Source organism: Dipteris shenzhenensis, chromosome 19 (assembly GCF_047967505.1).
Source record: "Dipteris shenzhenensis isolate YYH24624 ecotype China chromosome 19, Dip_SZ_1.0, whole genome shotgun sequence".
Classification (NCBI taxonomy): domain Eukaryota; kingdom Viridiplantae; phylum Streptophyta; class Polypodiopsida; order Gleicheniales; family Dipteridaceae; genus Dipteris; species Dipteris shenzhenensis.
In genome coordinates, this window is record NC_141614.1 from 29,983,608 (window position 1) to 29,998,654 (window position 15,047).

At 40.7% G+C, this 15,047-nt stretch overlaps 1 protein-coding gene across 1 annotated transcript; it reads left to right on the forward strand.

Annotated features, from left to right (window-relative positions):
• Positions 1–12,804: 12,804 nt before the first annotated feature.
• Positions 12,805–13,899, forward strand: LOC147890328 (wall-associated receptor kinase-like 14). Its single transcript, XM_087390263.1, has 3 exons — positions 12,805–13,002; positions 13,130–13,312; positions 13,399–13,899. The coding sequence occupies exons 1-3, from the start codon at positions 12,805–12,807 to the stop codon at positions 13,897–13,899; spliced, it is 882 nt and encodes a 293-aa protein (XP_087246389.1).
• The last annotated feature ends 1,148 nt before the right edge of the window (positions 13,900–15,047 follow it).

The following is a 15,047-nucleotide window of genomic DNA, read 5'->3' on the forward strand; positions in this document are numbered from 1 at the left end:
ATGGGCATAATACTTTTCCTATACCTCAACCTAATTGTTATTAAAATGTTGTCAAAGAGGCACATCCATCCGATAAGTACTTGGTCAGATAACATACCCAAGGGCGTGTTTTTTGGCGGATGTGCATACCACTAGGGAAAAAATGGTGTATAATGCGTGATCGACCATGCAAATCATATCCGATGGTGACAATACTTTGCACGCACCTCAATGTACTTAAAACGGACTTGCGTTCAAAGTGGAGCCCCCATCTGATAAGTACTTATTTGAATAACACACCTATGGCCGTGTTTTTATATGATTGTGCATGACACTAAGGCAAAAACGGTGTGTTATGCTTGATCAACCATGCAAATCATATCCGAAGGTGACAATACTTTGCACACACCTCAAACTAGTTGAAACGGACTTGCGTGCAAACTAGAGCCCCCATCCGATAAGTACTAGTTTGAATAACACATCTAGGACTGCGTTTTTTTACGAATGTGCATGACACTAAGATAAAAACGGCGTTTTATGCTTGATCGACAATGCAAATCATATCCGATGGGCACAATACTTTGCACACACCTTCAACTAGGTAGAATCGACTTACATGCAAAGTGGCATGCCCGTCCCATAAGTGCTTGATCCTATAACATACCTAGAAACGTGTTTTTTGACGGATGTGCATGACACTAGAGTAAAAATAGAATTTAATGCTCGATAGACCATGCAAAGGATATCCGATGGGCACAAAACTTTTCGTACGCCTCAACCTAGGTGATATTGAAATGTTCTCAATGAGGCACACCCATCCGATAAGTACTTGGTCAGATAACACACCTAATGGCGTGTTTTTTTGTGAATGTGCATGTCATTAGGAAAAAAATGATGTATAATGCGTGATCGACCATGCAAATCATATCCGATGGTGACAATACTTTGCACCTACCTCAACGTAGTTAAAACGGACTTGCGTGCAAAGTGGAGGCCCCATCTGATAAGTATTTATTTGAATAACACACCTATGGCCGTGTTTTTATATGGTTGTGCATGACACTAAGGCAAAAACAGTGTGTTATGCTCGATCGACAATGCAAAGCATATCCGATGGGCACAATACTTTGCACATACCTTTAACTAGGTGGAATTGACTTACATGCAAAGTGGCACGCCCATCGCATAAGTGCTTGATTAGATAACACACCTAGCAGCGTGTTTTTTTACGGATGTGCATAGCACTAAGGCAAAAATGGAATTTAATGCTCGATCGACCATGCAAAGCATATCCGATGGGCACGATACTTTGCACACACCTTCAACTAAGTGGAATTGACTTACATGCAAAGTGGCATTCCCATCGCATAAGTGCTTGATCAGATAACACACCTAGCAGCGTGTTTTTTTACGGATGTGCATGGCACTAAGGCAAAAATTGAATTTAATGCTCGATCGACCATGCAAAGCATATCCGATGGGCACGATACTTTGCACACACCTTCAACTAAGTGGAATTGACTTACATGCAAAGTGGCATTCCCATCGCATAAGTGTTGATCGGATAACACACCTAGCAGCGTGTTTTTTTACGGATGTGCATGGCACTAAGGCAAAAATGGAATTTAATGCTCGATCGACCATGCAAAGCATATCCGATGGGCACAATACTTTGCACACACCTTCAACTAAGTGGAATTGACTTACATGCAAAGTGGCATTCCCATCGCATAAGTGCTTGATCGGATAACACACCTAGTAGCGTGTTTTTTTACGGATGTGCATGGCACTAAGGCAAAAATGGAATTTAATGCTCGATCGACCATGCAAAGCATATCTGATGGGCATAATACTTTACCTATACCTCAACGTAGGTTGTATTAAAATGTTGTCAAAGAGGCACACCCATCTGATAAGTACTTGGTCAGATAACATACCTAAGGGCGTGTTTTTTTGCGAATGTGCATGCCACTAGGGAAAAAACGGTGTATAATGCGTGATCGACCATGTAAATCATATCCGATGGTGACAATACTTTGCACGCACCTCAACGTAGTTAAAACGGACTTGCGTGCAAAGTGGAGGCCTCATCTGATAAGTATTTATTTGAATAACACACCTATGGTCGTGTTTTTATATGGTTGTGCATGACACTAAGGCAAAAACAGTGTGTTATGCTTGATCGACAATGCAAAGCATATCCGATGGGCACAATACTTTGTACACACCTTCAACTAGGTGGAATTAACTTACATGCAAAGTGGCACGCCCATCGCATAAGTGCTTGATCAGATAACACACCTAGCAGCGTATTTTTTTACGGATGTGCATGGCACTAAGGCAAAAATGGTATTTAATGCTCGATCAACCATGCAAAGCATATCCGATGGGCACAATACTTTGCACATACCTTTAACTAGGTGGAATTGACTTACATGCAAAGTGGCACGCCCATCCCATAAGTGCTTGATTGGATAACATACCTATCAGCGTGTTTTTTTTACGGATGTGCATGAGACTAGAGCAAAAATAGTATTTAATGGTCGATCGACCATGCAAAGCATATCCGATGGGCACAATACTTTGCACACACCTTCAACTAGGTGGAATTGACTTACATGAAAAGTGGCACGCCCATCGCATAAGTGCTTGATCAGATAACAAACGTAGAAGTGTGTTTTTTAACGGATGTGCATGGCACTAAGGCAAAAATGGTATTTAATGCTCGATCGACCATGCAAAGCATATCCAATGGGTAAAATACTTTTCCTATACTTCAACTTAGGTCGTATTAAAATGTTGTCAAAGAGGCACACCCATCCGATAAGCACTTGGTCAGATAACATACCTAAGGGCGTGTTTTTTTGCGGATGTGCATACCACTAGGGAAAAAACAGTGTATAATGCGTGATCAACCATGCAAATCATATCCGATGGTGACAATACTTTACACCTCAACCTAGTGGAAACGGACTTGCATGCAAATTGGAGCCCTTATCCGATAAGTACTAGTTTGAATAACACATCTAGGACTGCGTTTTTTTACGAATGTGCATGACACTAAGGTAAAAACGGTGTTTTATGCTTGATCGACAATGCAAAGCATATCCGATGGGCACAATACTTTGCACACACCTTCAACTAGGTGGAATCGACTTACATGCAAAGTGGCACGCCCATCCCATAAGTTCTTGATCGGATAACATACCTAGAAGCGTGTTTTTTGACGGATGTGCATGACACTAGAGCAAAAATAGTATTTAATGCTCGATCGACCATGCAAAGCATATCCGATGGGCACAAAACTTTTCGTATGCCTCAACCTAGGTGGTATTGAAATGTTCGCAATGAGGCACACCCATCCGATAAGTAATTGGTCAGATAACACACCTAGTAGCGTGTTTTTTTACGGATGTGCATGGCACTAACGCAAAAATGGTATTTAATGCTCGATCCACCATGCAAAGCATATCCGATGGGCACGATACTTTGCACACACCTTCAACTAGGTGGAATAGACTTATATGCAAAGCGGCACGTGCATCCCATAAGTGCTTCATTGGATTACATACCTAGCAACGTGTTTTTTGACGGATGTGCATGACACTAGAGCAAAAATAGTATTTAATGCTCGATCGACCATGCAAAGCATATCCGATGGACACAAAACGTTTCTTACGCCTTAACCTAGGTGGTATTGAAATGTTATCAATGAGGCACACCCATTCGATAAGTACTTGGTCAGATAACACACCTAATGGCGTGTATTTTTGCGGATGTGCATATCATTAGGAAAAAAATGGTGTATAATGCGTGATCGACCATGCAAATCATATCCGATGGTGACAATACTTTGCACGCACCTCAATGTAGTTAAAACGGACTTGCGTGCAAAGTGGAGCCCCCATCTGATAAGTACTTATTTGAATAACACACCTATGGCCGTGTTTTTATATGGTTGTGCATGACACTAAGGCAAAAACGGTGTGTTATGCTTGATCGACAATGCAAAGCATATTCGATGAATACAATACTTTGCACACACCTTCAACTAGGTGTAATTGACTTACATGCAAAGTGGCACGCCCATCGCATAAGTGCTTGATCAGATAACACACCTAGCAGCGTGTTTTTTTACGGATGTGCATGGCACTAAGGCAAAAATGGTATTTAATGCTCGATCGACCATGCAAAGCATATCCGATGGGCACGATACTTTGCACACACCTTCAACTAGCTAGAATCGACTTACATGCAAAGTGGCATGCCCATCCCATAAGTGCTTGATCCTATAACATACCTAGAAACGTGTTTTTTGACGGATGTGCATGACACTAGAGTAAAAATAGTATTTAATGCTCGATAGACCATGCAAAGGATATCCGATGGGCACAAAACTTTTCGTACGCCTCAACCTAGGTGGTATTGAAATGTTCTCAATGAGGCACACCCATCCGATAAGTACTTGGTCAAATAACACACCTAATGGCGTGTTTTTTTGCGGATGTGCATATCATTAGGAAAAAAATGGTGTATAATGCGTGATCGACCATGCAAATCATATTCGATGGTGACAATACGTTGCATGCACCTCAATGTAGTTGAAACGAACTTGCGTGCAAAGTGGATCCCCCATCTGATAAGTACTTATTTGAATATCACACCTATGGCCGTATTTTTATATGGTTGTGCATGACACTAAGGCAGAAACGGTGTGTTATGCTCGATCGACAATACAAAGCATATCCGATGAACACAATACTTTGCACACACCTTCAACTAGGTGTAATTGACTTACATGCAAAGTGGCACGCCCATCGCATAAGTGCTTGATCAGATAACACACCTAGTAGCGTGTTTTTTTACGGATGTGCATGGCACTAAGGCAAAAATGGTATTTAATGCTCAATCAACCATGCAAATCATATCGGATGGCCACGATAATTTGCACACATCTTCAACTAGGTGTAATTGACTCACATGCAAAGTGGCATTCCCATTGCATAAGTTCTTGATCGGATAACACACCTAGCAGCGTGTTTTTTTACGAATGTGCATGGCACTAAGGCAAAAATGGTATTTAATGCTCGATCGACCATGCAAAGCATATCCGATGGGCATAATACTTTTCTTATACCTCAACCTAGGTGGTATTAAAATGTTGTCAAAGAGGTACACCCATCCGATAAGTACTTGGTCAGATAACATACCTAAGGGCGTGTTTTTTTGCGGATGTGCATACCACTAGGGAAAAACGGTGTATAATGCGTGATCGACCATGCAAATCATATCTGATGGTGACAATACTTTGCACACACCTCAAACTAGTTGAAACAGACTTGCGTGCAAACTGGAGCCCCCATCCGATAAGTACTAGTCTGAATAACACATCTAGGACTGCGTTTTTTGACGAATGTGCATGGCACTAAGGCAAAAATGGTATTTAATGCTCGATCGACCATGCAAAGGATATCCAATGGGCACAAAACTTTTTTTACGCCTCAACCTAGGTGGTATTGAAATGTTCTCAATGAGGCACACCCATCCGATAAGTACTTGGTCAGATAACACACCTAATGGCGTGTTTTTGTGCGAATGTGCATATCATTAGGGAAAAATTGGTATATAATGCGTGATCGACCATGCAAATCATATCCGATGGTGACAATACTTTGCACGCACCTCAATGTAGTTAAAACGGACTTGCGTGCAAAGTGGAGCCCCCATCTGATAAGTACTTATTTGAATAACACACCTATGGCCGTGTTTTTATATGGTTGTGCATGACAGTAAGGCAGAAATAGTGTGTTATGCTTGATCGACAATGCAAAGCATATTGGATGGGCACAATACTTTGCACACACCTTCAACTAGGTGGAATTGACTTACATGCAAAGTGGCATTCCCATCGCATAAGTACTTGATCGGATAACACACCTAGCAGCGTGTTTTTTTTATGGATGTGCATGATAGGAGCAAAAATAGTATTTAATGCTCGATGGACCATGCAAAGCATATCCGATGGGCACAACACTTTTTGTACACCTCAACTAGGTGGAATTGACTTACATGCAAAGTGGCACCCGCATCCCATTAGTGTTTGATTGGATAACGTACCTAGTAGGCTCATGTTTTTTTACGGATGTGCATGACACTAGAGCAAAAATAGTATTTAATGCTTGATTGACCATGCAAAGGATAACTTGGCATGTCCATCTGATGAGTACTTGACCATGCAAAGGATAATAAATAAGTAGATTATTAAAAAGAGACTAATATTTATGTAATTGTTGCCACTGCAGCTTGCTTGCGAAGGACTCTCACAAAGGAGATGGCTATAGATTTTGTTCCAGGGATGGATGTGATTTTATGTAGCAAAAGAGAAGTAGTTGCATTTGCTACAATCCATGATAGTGATCCCAATTCTCTTTGCCACTTTCGAAGACTTGGCAAAGATAAGGTAGCAGTTACTGTATCAAAGATTCTTAGTGCACATGTTGAGCTAAAGTATAAATGTGGAGATATGGAAACACTTGGAGATGTTATGCCCTACAATACATCCAACAAATCATTTATAGCATGGGACAAAGATGAGACTTATGCAACAGACATTATCAAGAATACAAAGTGCACCACCTTGGATTTTACTATAGGGGACATTTTACAAATGAGATCATTTGCAAATAAGATTGTAGCAGAAGGTGAAGTATTGGGATTTGAACAAGTGGAGCAATGGTCATTTGCGCAGATGAGGATTCTAAAAGTCACTGATGATGGTATGGTTGATAACATAACATCCTTATGTGATCCCTACTATGAGGTAGGCAAGAATATGAGATGGAGCATGCAATTTTTAAACATGAGAAAGAGGCACGTGGTTTTCAATGATAAAGACAACGCATACTACAATATCAAAGGACCTAAAAAGCGTGCCCATGTGCCAGGCTCTATCACTTCAAATGTGGATGATTTCAATATACTCAATTATAGAAGTGACATCTTATCTGGAGTGGATGAGTTCATTGGTTCCAAGAAACAAAATGATTTTAGAAGCGAAGCCTTATCTGGGGTGGATGAATTCTTGCACAGTGAGAAGGGCAAAGGTTTCAATAGCGATGTCTTGTCAAGTGTGGATGAGTTCATGCATATTAACAAACCTGGTGTCAATCAAGGTTGTGGATTTGTGAAAGCCATGCAAGATGTCCCAATGAGTGATGTTCTCTCAGGAGTGGAAGAGTTTCAAGGTTCTCAATACTCTCGTAGAATATTGAATTCATTGAATGGTCCTAAGAGTATGTTAAAAATGAGGATGAGATCAACAGAGGATTATTCAGTATTTAACTTTGATTGTGATATGAACAAGGATGCAACGACCAATCATGGATGCTTGGTTACAAACAAATGTGAGGAGAAGAAGTGCATAAATACAGATAACAATGTGTACGAGGAACGAAAACGGTCATACATATGCATGAAGAGAAAGAGAATCCAGGCAGATCCACAAAAGCAACCAAAGAGGAAGAGAGTAATGAAGGAGGAGAACATGTTAAATGCATTGGGATATCTATGTTGCAAGCGAAGATGTATGCGCTTCATTGATCTTGCAGACATCAGGGAATGTAGAGGACACGTGTGGCAAAGAAGGGGAAGCGAAAGAAATGAATACCTTCTCACAAGTCTCTCTTGCTTTCTTCAGAATGGCAATAAAAGGCTAAGTTCAAGACAAAAGGTAAAACCTCTCGTAAATGGAAAAAGGATTTGCAATAAGGCATATCGCAATATTACTGGATTATCCCATGGTACATATTGGGATTTAGTCACCAAGGCAAAGGGCGGCAACAAATTTAGCATTCACGGTAATAGAGGAAGGTCCAAATCAAGAATCTCAACTGTCAGGGCAGCAGCAATTTTACAAGACTTCATACATGAAAATGCTTTGCCTCAACCCCATATATCTACCAAACTCCCTAACGGTGACGCGATCACTGAAATGCACCTTCCAATGGGCTTGACAAAGCTCGAAGTATTTGACTCTATTGCAGAAAAGCAAAGGCAAAGAGGGGATGCTGTAGCTTCTTCTCATACTTTGTATACTCTTTGGAAGAAGAACTTTGGATATGTTAAAATCCCAAGGAGGCAAAAAATGTCAAAGTGCAATGTCTGTGATGATTTAAAGCGAGCGATTGAGAGTGCAACATGTCCAAATCAAAGGGAATTATACAAAAAAAATCGAAAATCTCATCATGACCTTATTCGACATTCCAGACAAAAATATGCATTTTGGAAGGAGCAAGCTATTTCGCATCCTGATGACTACATGTGTCTTATTGTAGATGGCATGGATCAGAATACAACAACATTGCCTCGTTTTGTTGCCACTCCACCTAAATTACAAGGAAAGCACTTTCTAAAGACACATCTATGTGGAGTGTTAGTGCATGGAATTAAGTTCTTTGCAGATATATGGATTGATTCCTTGCATCTACATGATAGCAATCAAGTTGTAACATCTATTATGAAGGCAATTCGCAATGTACATGCAGAAAAAGGTCGCCTGCCACCGACTTTGAGAATACAAGCTGATAATTGCTGGCGAGAAAATAAGAATGTACTTATGTTTGCCTTCTGCTCCATGCTAGTTGCTCATCGAATCTTCAATGAGGTCGAATGTGGATTTTTGTATGTTGGGCATACACATGAGGATATCGATCAGGTTTTTAGCACAGTCTCAAGGGAGCTTAAATGCAAGGATGTGGAGACAATAGATGACTTGGTAAGAAGATGTGGCAGGCAAGTTGGTGGTCGTAAGGAAAGTACAGTATGTGAGAGGCTCGAAAGAATGTATGATTGGAAGAGCTTCATTCTACCTTTCATACAAACGGGTGGTGATGCATTGACAGGTCATACCAATCCACACTACTTTCGTTTTTTTTTAAAAGATGAAAAACCCGTAATGCAATGGCAACAGTATTCTCATGATACAAAATGGGAACCTGAAGAACCTTACAGTCTCTTAACTTCAATTCCCAGCAAGGAAAGGTATCCAACATGGGCTCCTATACAAGAATTTAATGAGAGGTCTAATTGTGAAATAGATGGATTAAAAGCATTTATTACATACAAAGAGGAAATGCTCCAGAGATATCCTGATTCGAAGCCTGCTTGGAGAGAACACACTACCACTGTAATTAACAAGACACGAAATTTAATAAAGGACCTTGAGAGAATGCGAGGCTCAAAGGATGTCAAGGAAGAATGCAATATGTTTTGGCCAAATGTTCATAACGATTTGCGCCCAGCTCCAGTCTTTGAAAATGATTTTGTATCATTACTCCCACGTCCATATTGTGGACCGAAGAAGAGAGAGTTTATGCCACAAGTAGATATAGAGGTTGATTGTTTTGTTGTGGTTCGGCCATCGGATGATGAATATGAGAATGTGAAGTTTTGGGTTGCAAAAGTAGTTGATGTGCAAAGAGATGACCAAGGGAGAGCTACAACATTTACAGCGGTATGGTATGAGCCAAAGGGCAGGAAGGAGAATATGGACAACAACACATTATATACTAATTGTATAATAAAGGAGTGGGTCCCAAATGATGAAGCAGTCTCTCAAGTTTCGACAGAGACAATCATAGTGTCTTGGCATTCAAGGGCAAAGAAATCAAAGAAGCACTGGATGTCACCCAAGGGTCAAGGCTTGGCAAGACAACAGGGAGTTAATGCAGATGGCACCTGGCAAGGGACTATCGCATTGAGCAATAAGACAATGGGGAGTCAATGCACCCAAGGGGCAAGGCTTGGCAAGACAAGCCTAGGTCAAATTATGCAGATGGCAACTGGCAAGGGACTGTCGTGACATTGAGCAATAAGACAATGGGGTGTCAAATTATGCAGATGGCACGAATTGAGGCTCTTTAAGAGCAACAATTTAAATTGTAAACATATGTTCAATCTATATCATTTTGGATATAAAGACTGTAGCTAAGAGCAACGTCTCTCAATGTAATCATATACATAAAGCTACAATTGCTATTATCCCTCTTTGGTCTTATGGCATCATGTCTTCTTTCTATTTATTAAAAGTTTTGTTAAATTTTGTGCATATTGCCGAGTGTCAATGTTATTTTCATGAAATATTTAAGTCTCCTTTCATGGATTTATAAATTTATCATGTCAATGAAAAACGTCAAGGAAAAATATTTAAAATAATTAAATAACAAATAACTTAGATATAGCTAGAATTTCTAATATAGGATTATTTCAAATTCTTGCATGTTGGTGTAAAAGTATAGATTGAAAAAACAATATTTGTATGTGAATATGATAGAGCCACAAAGTGAACTTTTGATTTGGGAAGGAAAAACGTCAAGGAAAAATATTAAAAATAATTAAATTTACAAATAACTTAGATATAGCTAGAATTTCTAATATAGGATTATTTCAAATTCTTGCATGTTGGTGCAAAAGTATAGATTGAAAAAACAATATTTTTATGTGAATATGACAGTGCCACAAAGTGAACTTTTGATTTGGGAAGAAACTTTTTAGAAAGTAAAATTTTGATTTGGAAAGGATATTTTCATAAAGTAAAGTTTTCATTTGGGAAGGATTTTTGGGCTTCGTCCAAAAACAACACAAAAAGTCCAAAATTAATGAAATAGGTGTCACTATATTTTTCAACCAGAATCAAAGGCGTTTTTGGGGAATGTCCCCCAAAGATGGGAAGTTCTTTGTTATCCATTCTGCAAGAGGGTACTTTCCCTTTTGAAAAAGGTAGACTTGATAAACCATTTTCTTAGGAAGTATCTTTTGAAGCACTCAAGAACGTAAAGGATGAGAAGGTACTTGGCCTTGGCAAAGACTTAATGAAAATGGTGAATGTTGTGTTTGAAAGAGGTATATTCCCTCCCAATGTCAATTTAGGATTCATCAAATTTATTCCCTAAAGGCCTAATAAGCTGAGCTTGAGGGATTGGAGGCCTTTGACAATGTTAACCATAGCCTACAAGATTATGGCCGAGGCATTGGCTCTGAGGCTCAAATGGATAATTCAAAGGTTGGTTGGGTAGGAGTAGTACGGTTCATCCAAGAAAGGCACACCTTCCAAAACATCCTCGATCTTTCTCTTTCTATGGATTTTTCTCTTAGTTGACTTGGGCAATGGTCACTATTGAACATAAACCTTGATAGGGCATATGATAGAGTAAGATGGGACTTCATAGATAATGTCCTTCAAGCAATGTGTTGTGGTGTCAAATATCTCACCACTATTAAATCCCTTTTCTTTAAGGCTACGAAGTTGTTGTCATGGTGGATGATAATGTGGTGAGTATCCCCTTGGCACCTTTGCTTTTGCATTGGTTACTAAAACCCTCCTATACATAGTAAGGTATAAGGTCACTACTTCTTATCAATATCGGGTATTTGGATTTTGTTGGACAACAACTTGCCTTGAAAATGTTTGCAAATGACACTAATTCTCTAATGGAAGCAAAAGAACCTATGGTTTGATACCCATGTATGTATGTATACATGCATGCATACATATCCTCGATGGCTATAGTAACAAAGCTTTTAATTTGTTTGCAACATACATACATACATATCTTGCATGGCTATAGTAACAAAGCTTGTGTGTGTGTGTGGGTGTGATTTTTGCTCTATAGAAAATTTGGCCTCCTTGCATGTCTTGGGTGCAGTTTGGCCTCTTTGAAAAGCCTCAAGGAGTTGGATTTGTCGGTGAACTCTCTATACTCCGAAATCCCTCCGGAGATGGGCAATTTGACTGGCCTCACGCACCTAGATCTTTCAAGAGCCCAGCTTTCCGGCAGCATTCCGTCGACACTGCGCCAGCTCAAGAGGCTGCGGTACCTCTCTCTGGAGGGCAACAGCCTCGAAGGCTCCATCCCGATCCTGGATGAGCTCACCGACCTGCAGTTCCTCCATCTTTCTGGCAATCAACTCACCGGCTCCATTCCTCAGCTGCACAACTTGACCACCCTTGTCAGCTTGGACCTCTCCAGCAATCGAGTTTCTGGCCCCGTTCCCAGTCTGCAGGGTCTCAGCAAGCTCATCGCCATCCACCTTGAAAACAACAGTCTTACTCGGTTTGCCGAGTCTCAATTTCCAAGTTTGACGAGTCTCCAGCACCTTGTCATCAACAACAATCAACTAGAGGGACGGATACCGTCCGGGTTTGGGAACCTGCCCAACCTTCAAGAACTCAACCTGGCATCCAATCGTTTGGTAGGCGAGCTCCCTTCGGAGATTTGGTCTGATACTACTGCTGCTAGGAAACATTACATTCTCGAAGCTTGGCCTGGCGGGCAACAATCTGACAGGCCTTACCCTACCTCCCAGACTCAACATGACATTTTCTGGCGACTTGGAAGTTGTGGATCTGAGCGACACCAATTTGGAGGGAGAATTGCCGCCTGACCTCTTCACCTCCACGTCCCTGCCTTCCTTGTCCTTCTTAAATTTGTCGAACAATCGACTGAGCCGGCATGTTCCTCCTGGCTTCACTGGTATGCTCAACTTGACATAGCTCGATGTCTCTTACAATAATCTCTTCGGCCAACTTCCTGCTCCTCTACCTCCCAATCTTTGGAATGCCGCCTTCTTTTCTCACAATCCTGCACTTTGTGGTGGCCCTCTCCAACTTGTCCCCCCAACAACACAAGTCACATAGGATTGCGGCTGTTCTTGACAGTAGTTGTTGCATCTATCTTTGTATCCGTTGGGAGCTGTTTACTCCTTGGATGGCGATGGAGTGTGTATTTTAGAAAGCATCAGCAAGACATAGATTTGATACAAACACTCATGAACAAGGAGACCGCCACATTGATGCCTCTTCGGGAGCTCCAAAAAGCTACGGCCAACTTCGCTGAGAGCTGCCAAATAGGAGGGGGAGGCTTTGGAACTGTCTATGCAGGGAAACTCACTGATGGAACCGGAGTGGCCATTAAAAGGAGCAAGCGGGCGGGATCACTACAAGACAAACAACAGTTCCTAAACGCGGTAAGAATCCTTTCGCAGTTGAATCACCGGCACGCAGCTCTTAGGATGCTGCTTGGAAAATAAGATCCCTGTGCTTGTCTTCGAATTTATCTCGAATGGCACGCTTCTATAGCATCTTTAAGGGAAGAAGGAGAAAGCTGCATTGAGTTGGAGGCAACGCCTTTGCATTGCTATTCAAACAGCAGATGCCCTAGCCTATCTTCATTCATCAACCAATCCTCCAATCTACCATAGGGACGTCAAGTCCACAAACATTCTCCTGGACGAAGACCTAAATGCCAAGGTAGCAGATTTCGGAATCTCCAAGCTGGCTCCTCTAGGGGCTACTCACATCTCAGCTGCTGCCATCCAAGGAACTATTGGATACATTATACCAGCTTTTAAATCAATGACAAAAGTGGCGTTTACAGCTTTGGCATTGTGCTTTTAGAGCTCATCTCTGCCCAACCTACAGTCGATGTTAGCAGAGGTTGTGAGGATGCTAATCTTCAAAACATGGCAGTTCCCTGCATCAACAATGGGGATTTACAGGGGCTACTTGATCCAGTTCTTACGGAGGTATACAATTCTGAAGCTGTGAAAGAATCAATTTTGACCACGGGGAGGCTAGCAATAAGTTGCTTGGCAACAAGGGCAAGGGAGAGACAGAGTATGAAGGAGGTGTGGAGAGAGTTACACGAACTATGGCTAGAGGTAGATAGTAACTCTAATGATGTGGGCTGCATGCAGTTAGAAATGTCACAAGGTGAGGATGGCATTTTTCAAGATAGCATGTTTTTGCATTGGGATTCTTCCTTGAGCGGTCCAAGCATAACAACAACACGACACTTAGGCAATCAGGACATTGAGATGGCAGATCTTTGTGAATCCAGTATGGCTCTACAGGCACTTGTGTAATGTAGACTAGTGGGGCTAGGCATAACCCCTAAAGATTCACATCTAGTGGAAGGGCCCTTATTCCATCACATGAGAACATTATAACAAAAACCTCTTATAGAGAGTGCCTTTATAATATATATGTATATAAAGTTTTCGCCAAGATTTGCATGTTTTACTTCAAAATTGAAAAGAAAAGATATAAAAGCATACTATGTTATATTAATATTGTGAAACTAAAAGAATTACCTCAATAAAATTTCCATATATCAGAATAGCTTCGATAAAAACATCCCTGCAATGAAATGCAAAAGAATATATTCATGTAAAAGAGTTGCAAGGGTGTGATATTATTCATATCAATACACAATACTCTATATATAACGAGAGATGTAATAAACAATTCTGAGATAGAGGCAAGGAGTTTAATAGCCGAGTAGCACTATGTGAAAAGAGGTAGCTCGTGAAGTGTAGAATGAAGCAAAGGCTACAAAGGCAGTAATAGAAGGATGAAAATGAAAGAGAAGAGCCAAAAGAGAAAGGAGGTGCAACTTCATGAAGCTAGAAACACTGCAAATCTGTAGCAAATACTTTTGAAAGAAGGAGAGAGACATTGACTCTGGTGGTTGAGTTGTGGTGGGGATAATGTTATTATATTCTTCTTATTTTTATCAAAGCCAAGGGTTAGACCTTTATTATATATCAAATCAAAGGGCTAGACCCTTATTATATATATTTGTATGGAGTGTAGGCACTTTGTCCCCTATGCAAATGTTTCTTATTTTCCCCACCATGGTATGCCTTGAAATAATAGGCAAATATTGGCATTTGTGAGCTATGTATTTTTGCTATGAACACCACTCTTGTGGGTGCCCTACCCTTGCCTTGTGTGCATAAAGTGGTTGCATTTATTTGGACAACCCATATATGAGGGTATTCTCCCAAGTTAGAAAAATCTATAAGCAATGAGCCCCTTGAGAAACTAGCCTACACACTCAGGTTCTCTAAGTTAAAAGTATCCAAGATAATAGGTAATTGGTTATGATCAGCCTAGCATCAAGGAGGGTATTGAGAAGGTGATGCTAAAAGGCACAATAGTTTAGTTGATTTTGTGATGCTAGAGGCACATTGTATGGATGAAAGAGAGTGGTACTACAGTGGTAATCGGT

Excerpts from the sequence above, each read along its gene's own strand:
- LOC147890328 (XM_087390263.1), top strand. The coding sequence starts at position 12,805 with ATGAACAAGGAGACCGCCACATTGATGCCTCTTCGGGAGCTCCAAAAA. Across the intron at positions 13,003-13,129 it reads AACAACAGTTCCTAAACGCG|AAGGAGAAAGCTGCATTGAG; the intron begins GTAAGAATCCTT and ends CTTTAAGGGAAG. Across the intron at positions 13,313-13,398 it reads ATTTCGGAATCTCCAAGCTG|AGTGGCGTTTACAGCTTTGG; the intron begins GCTCCTCTAGGG and ends ATCAATGACAAA.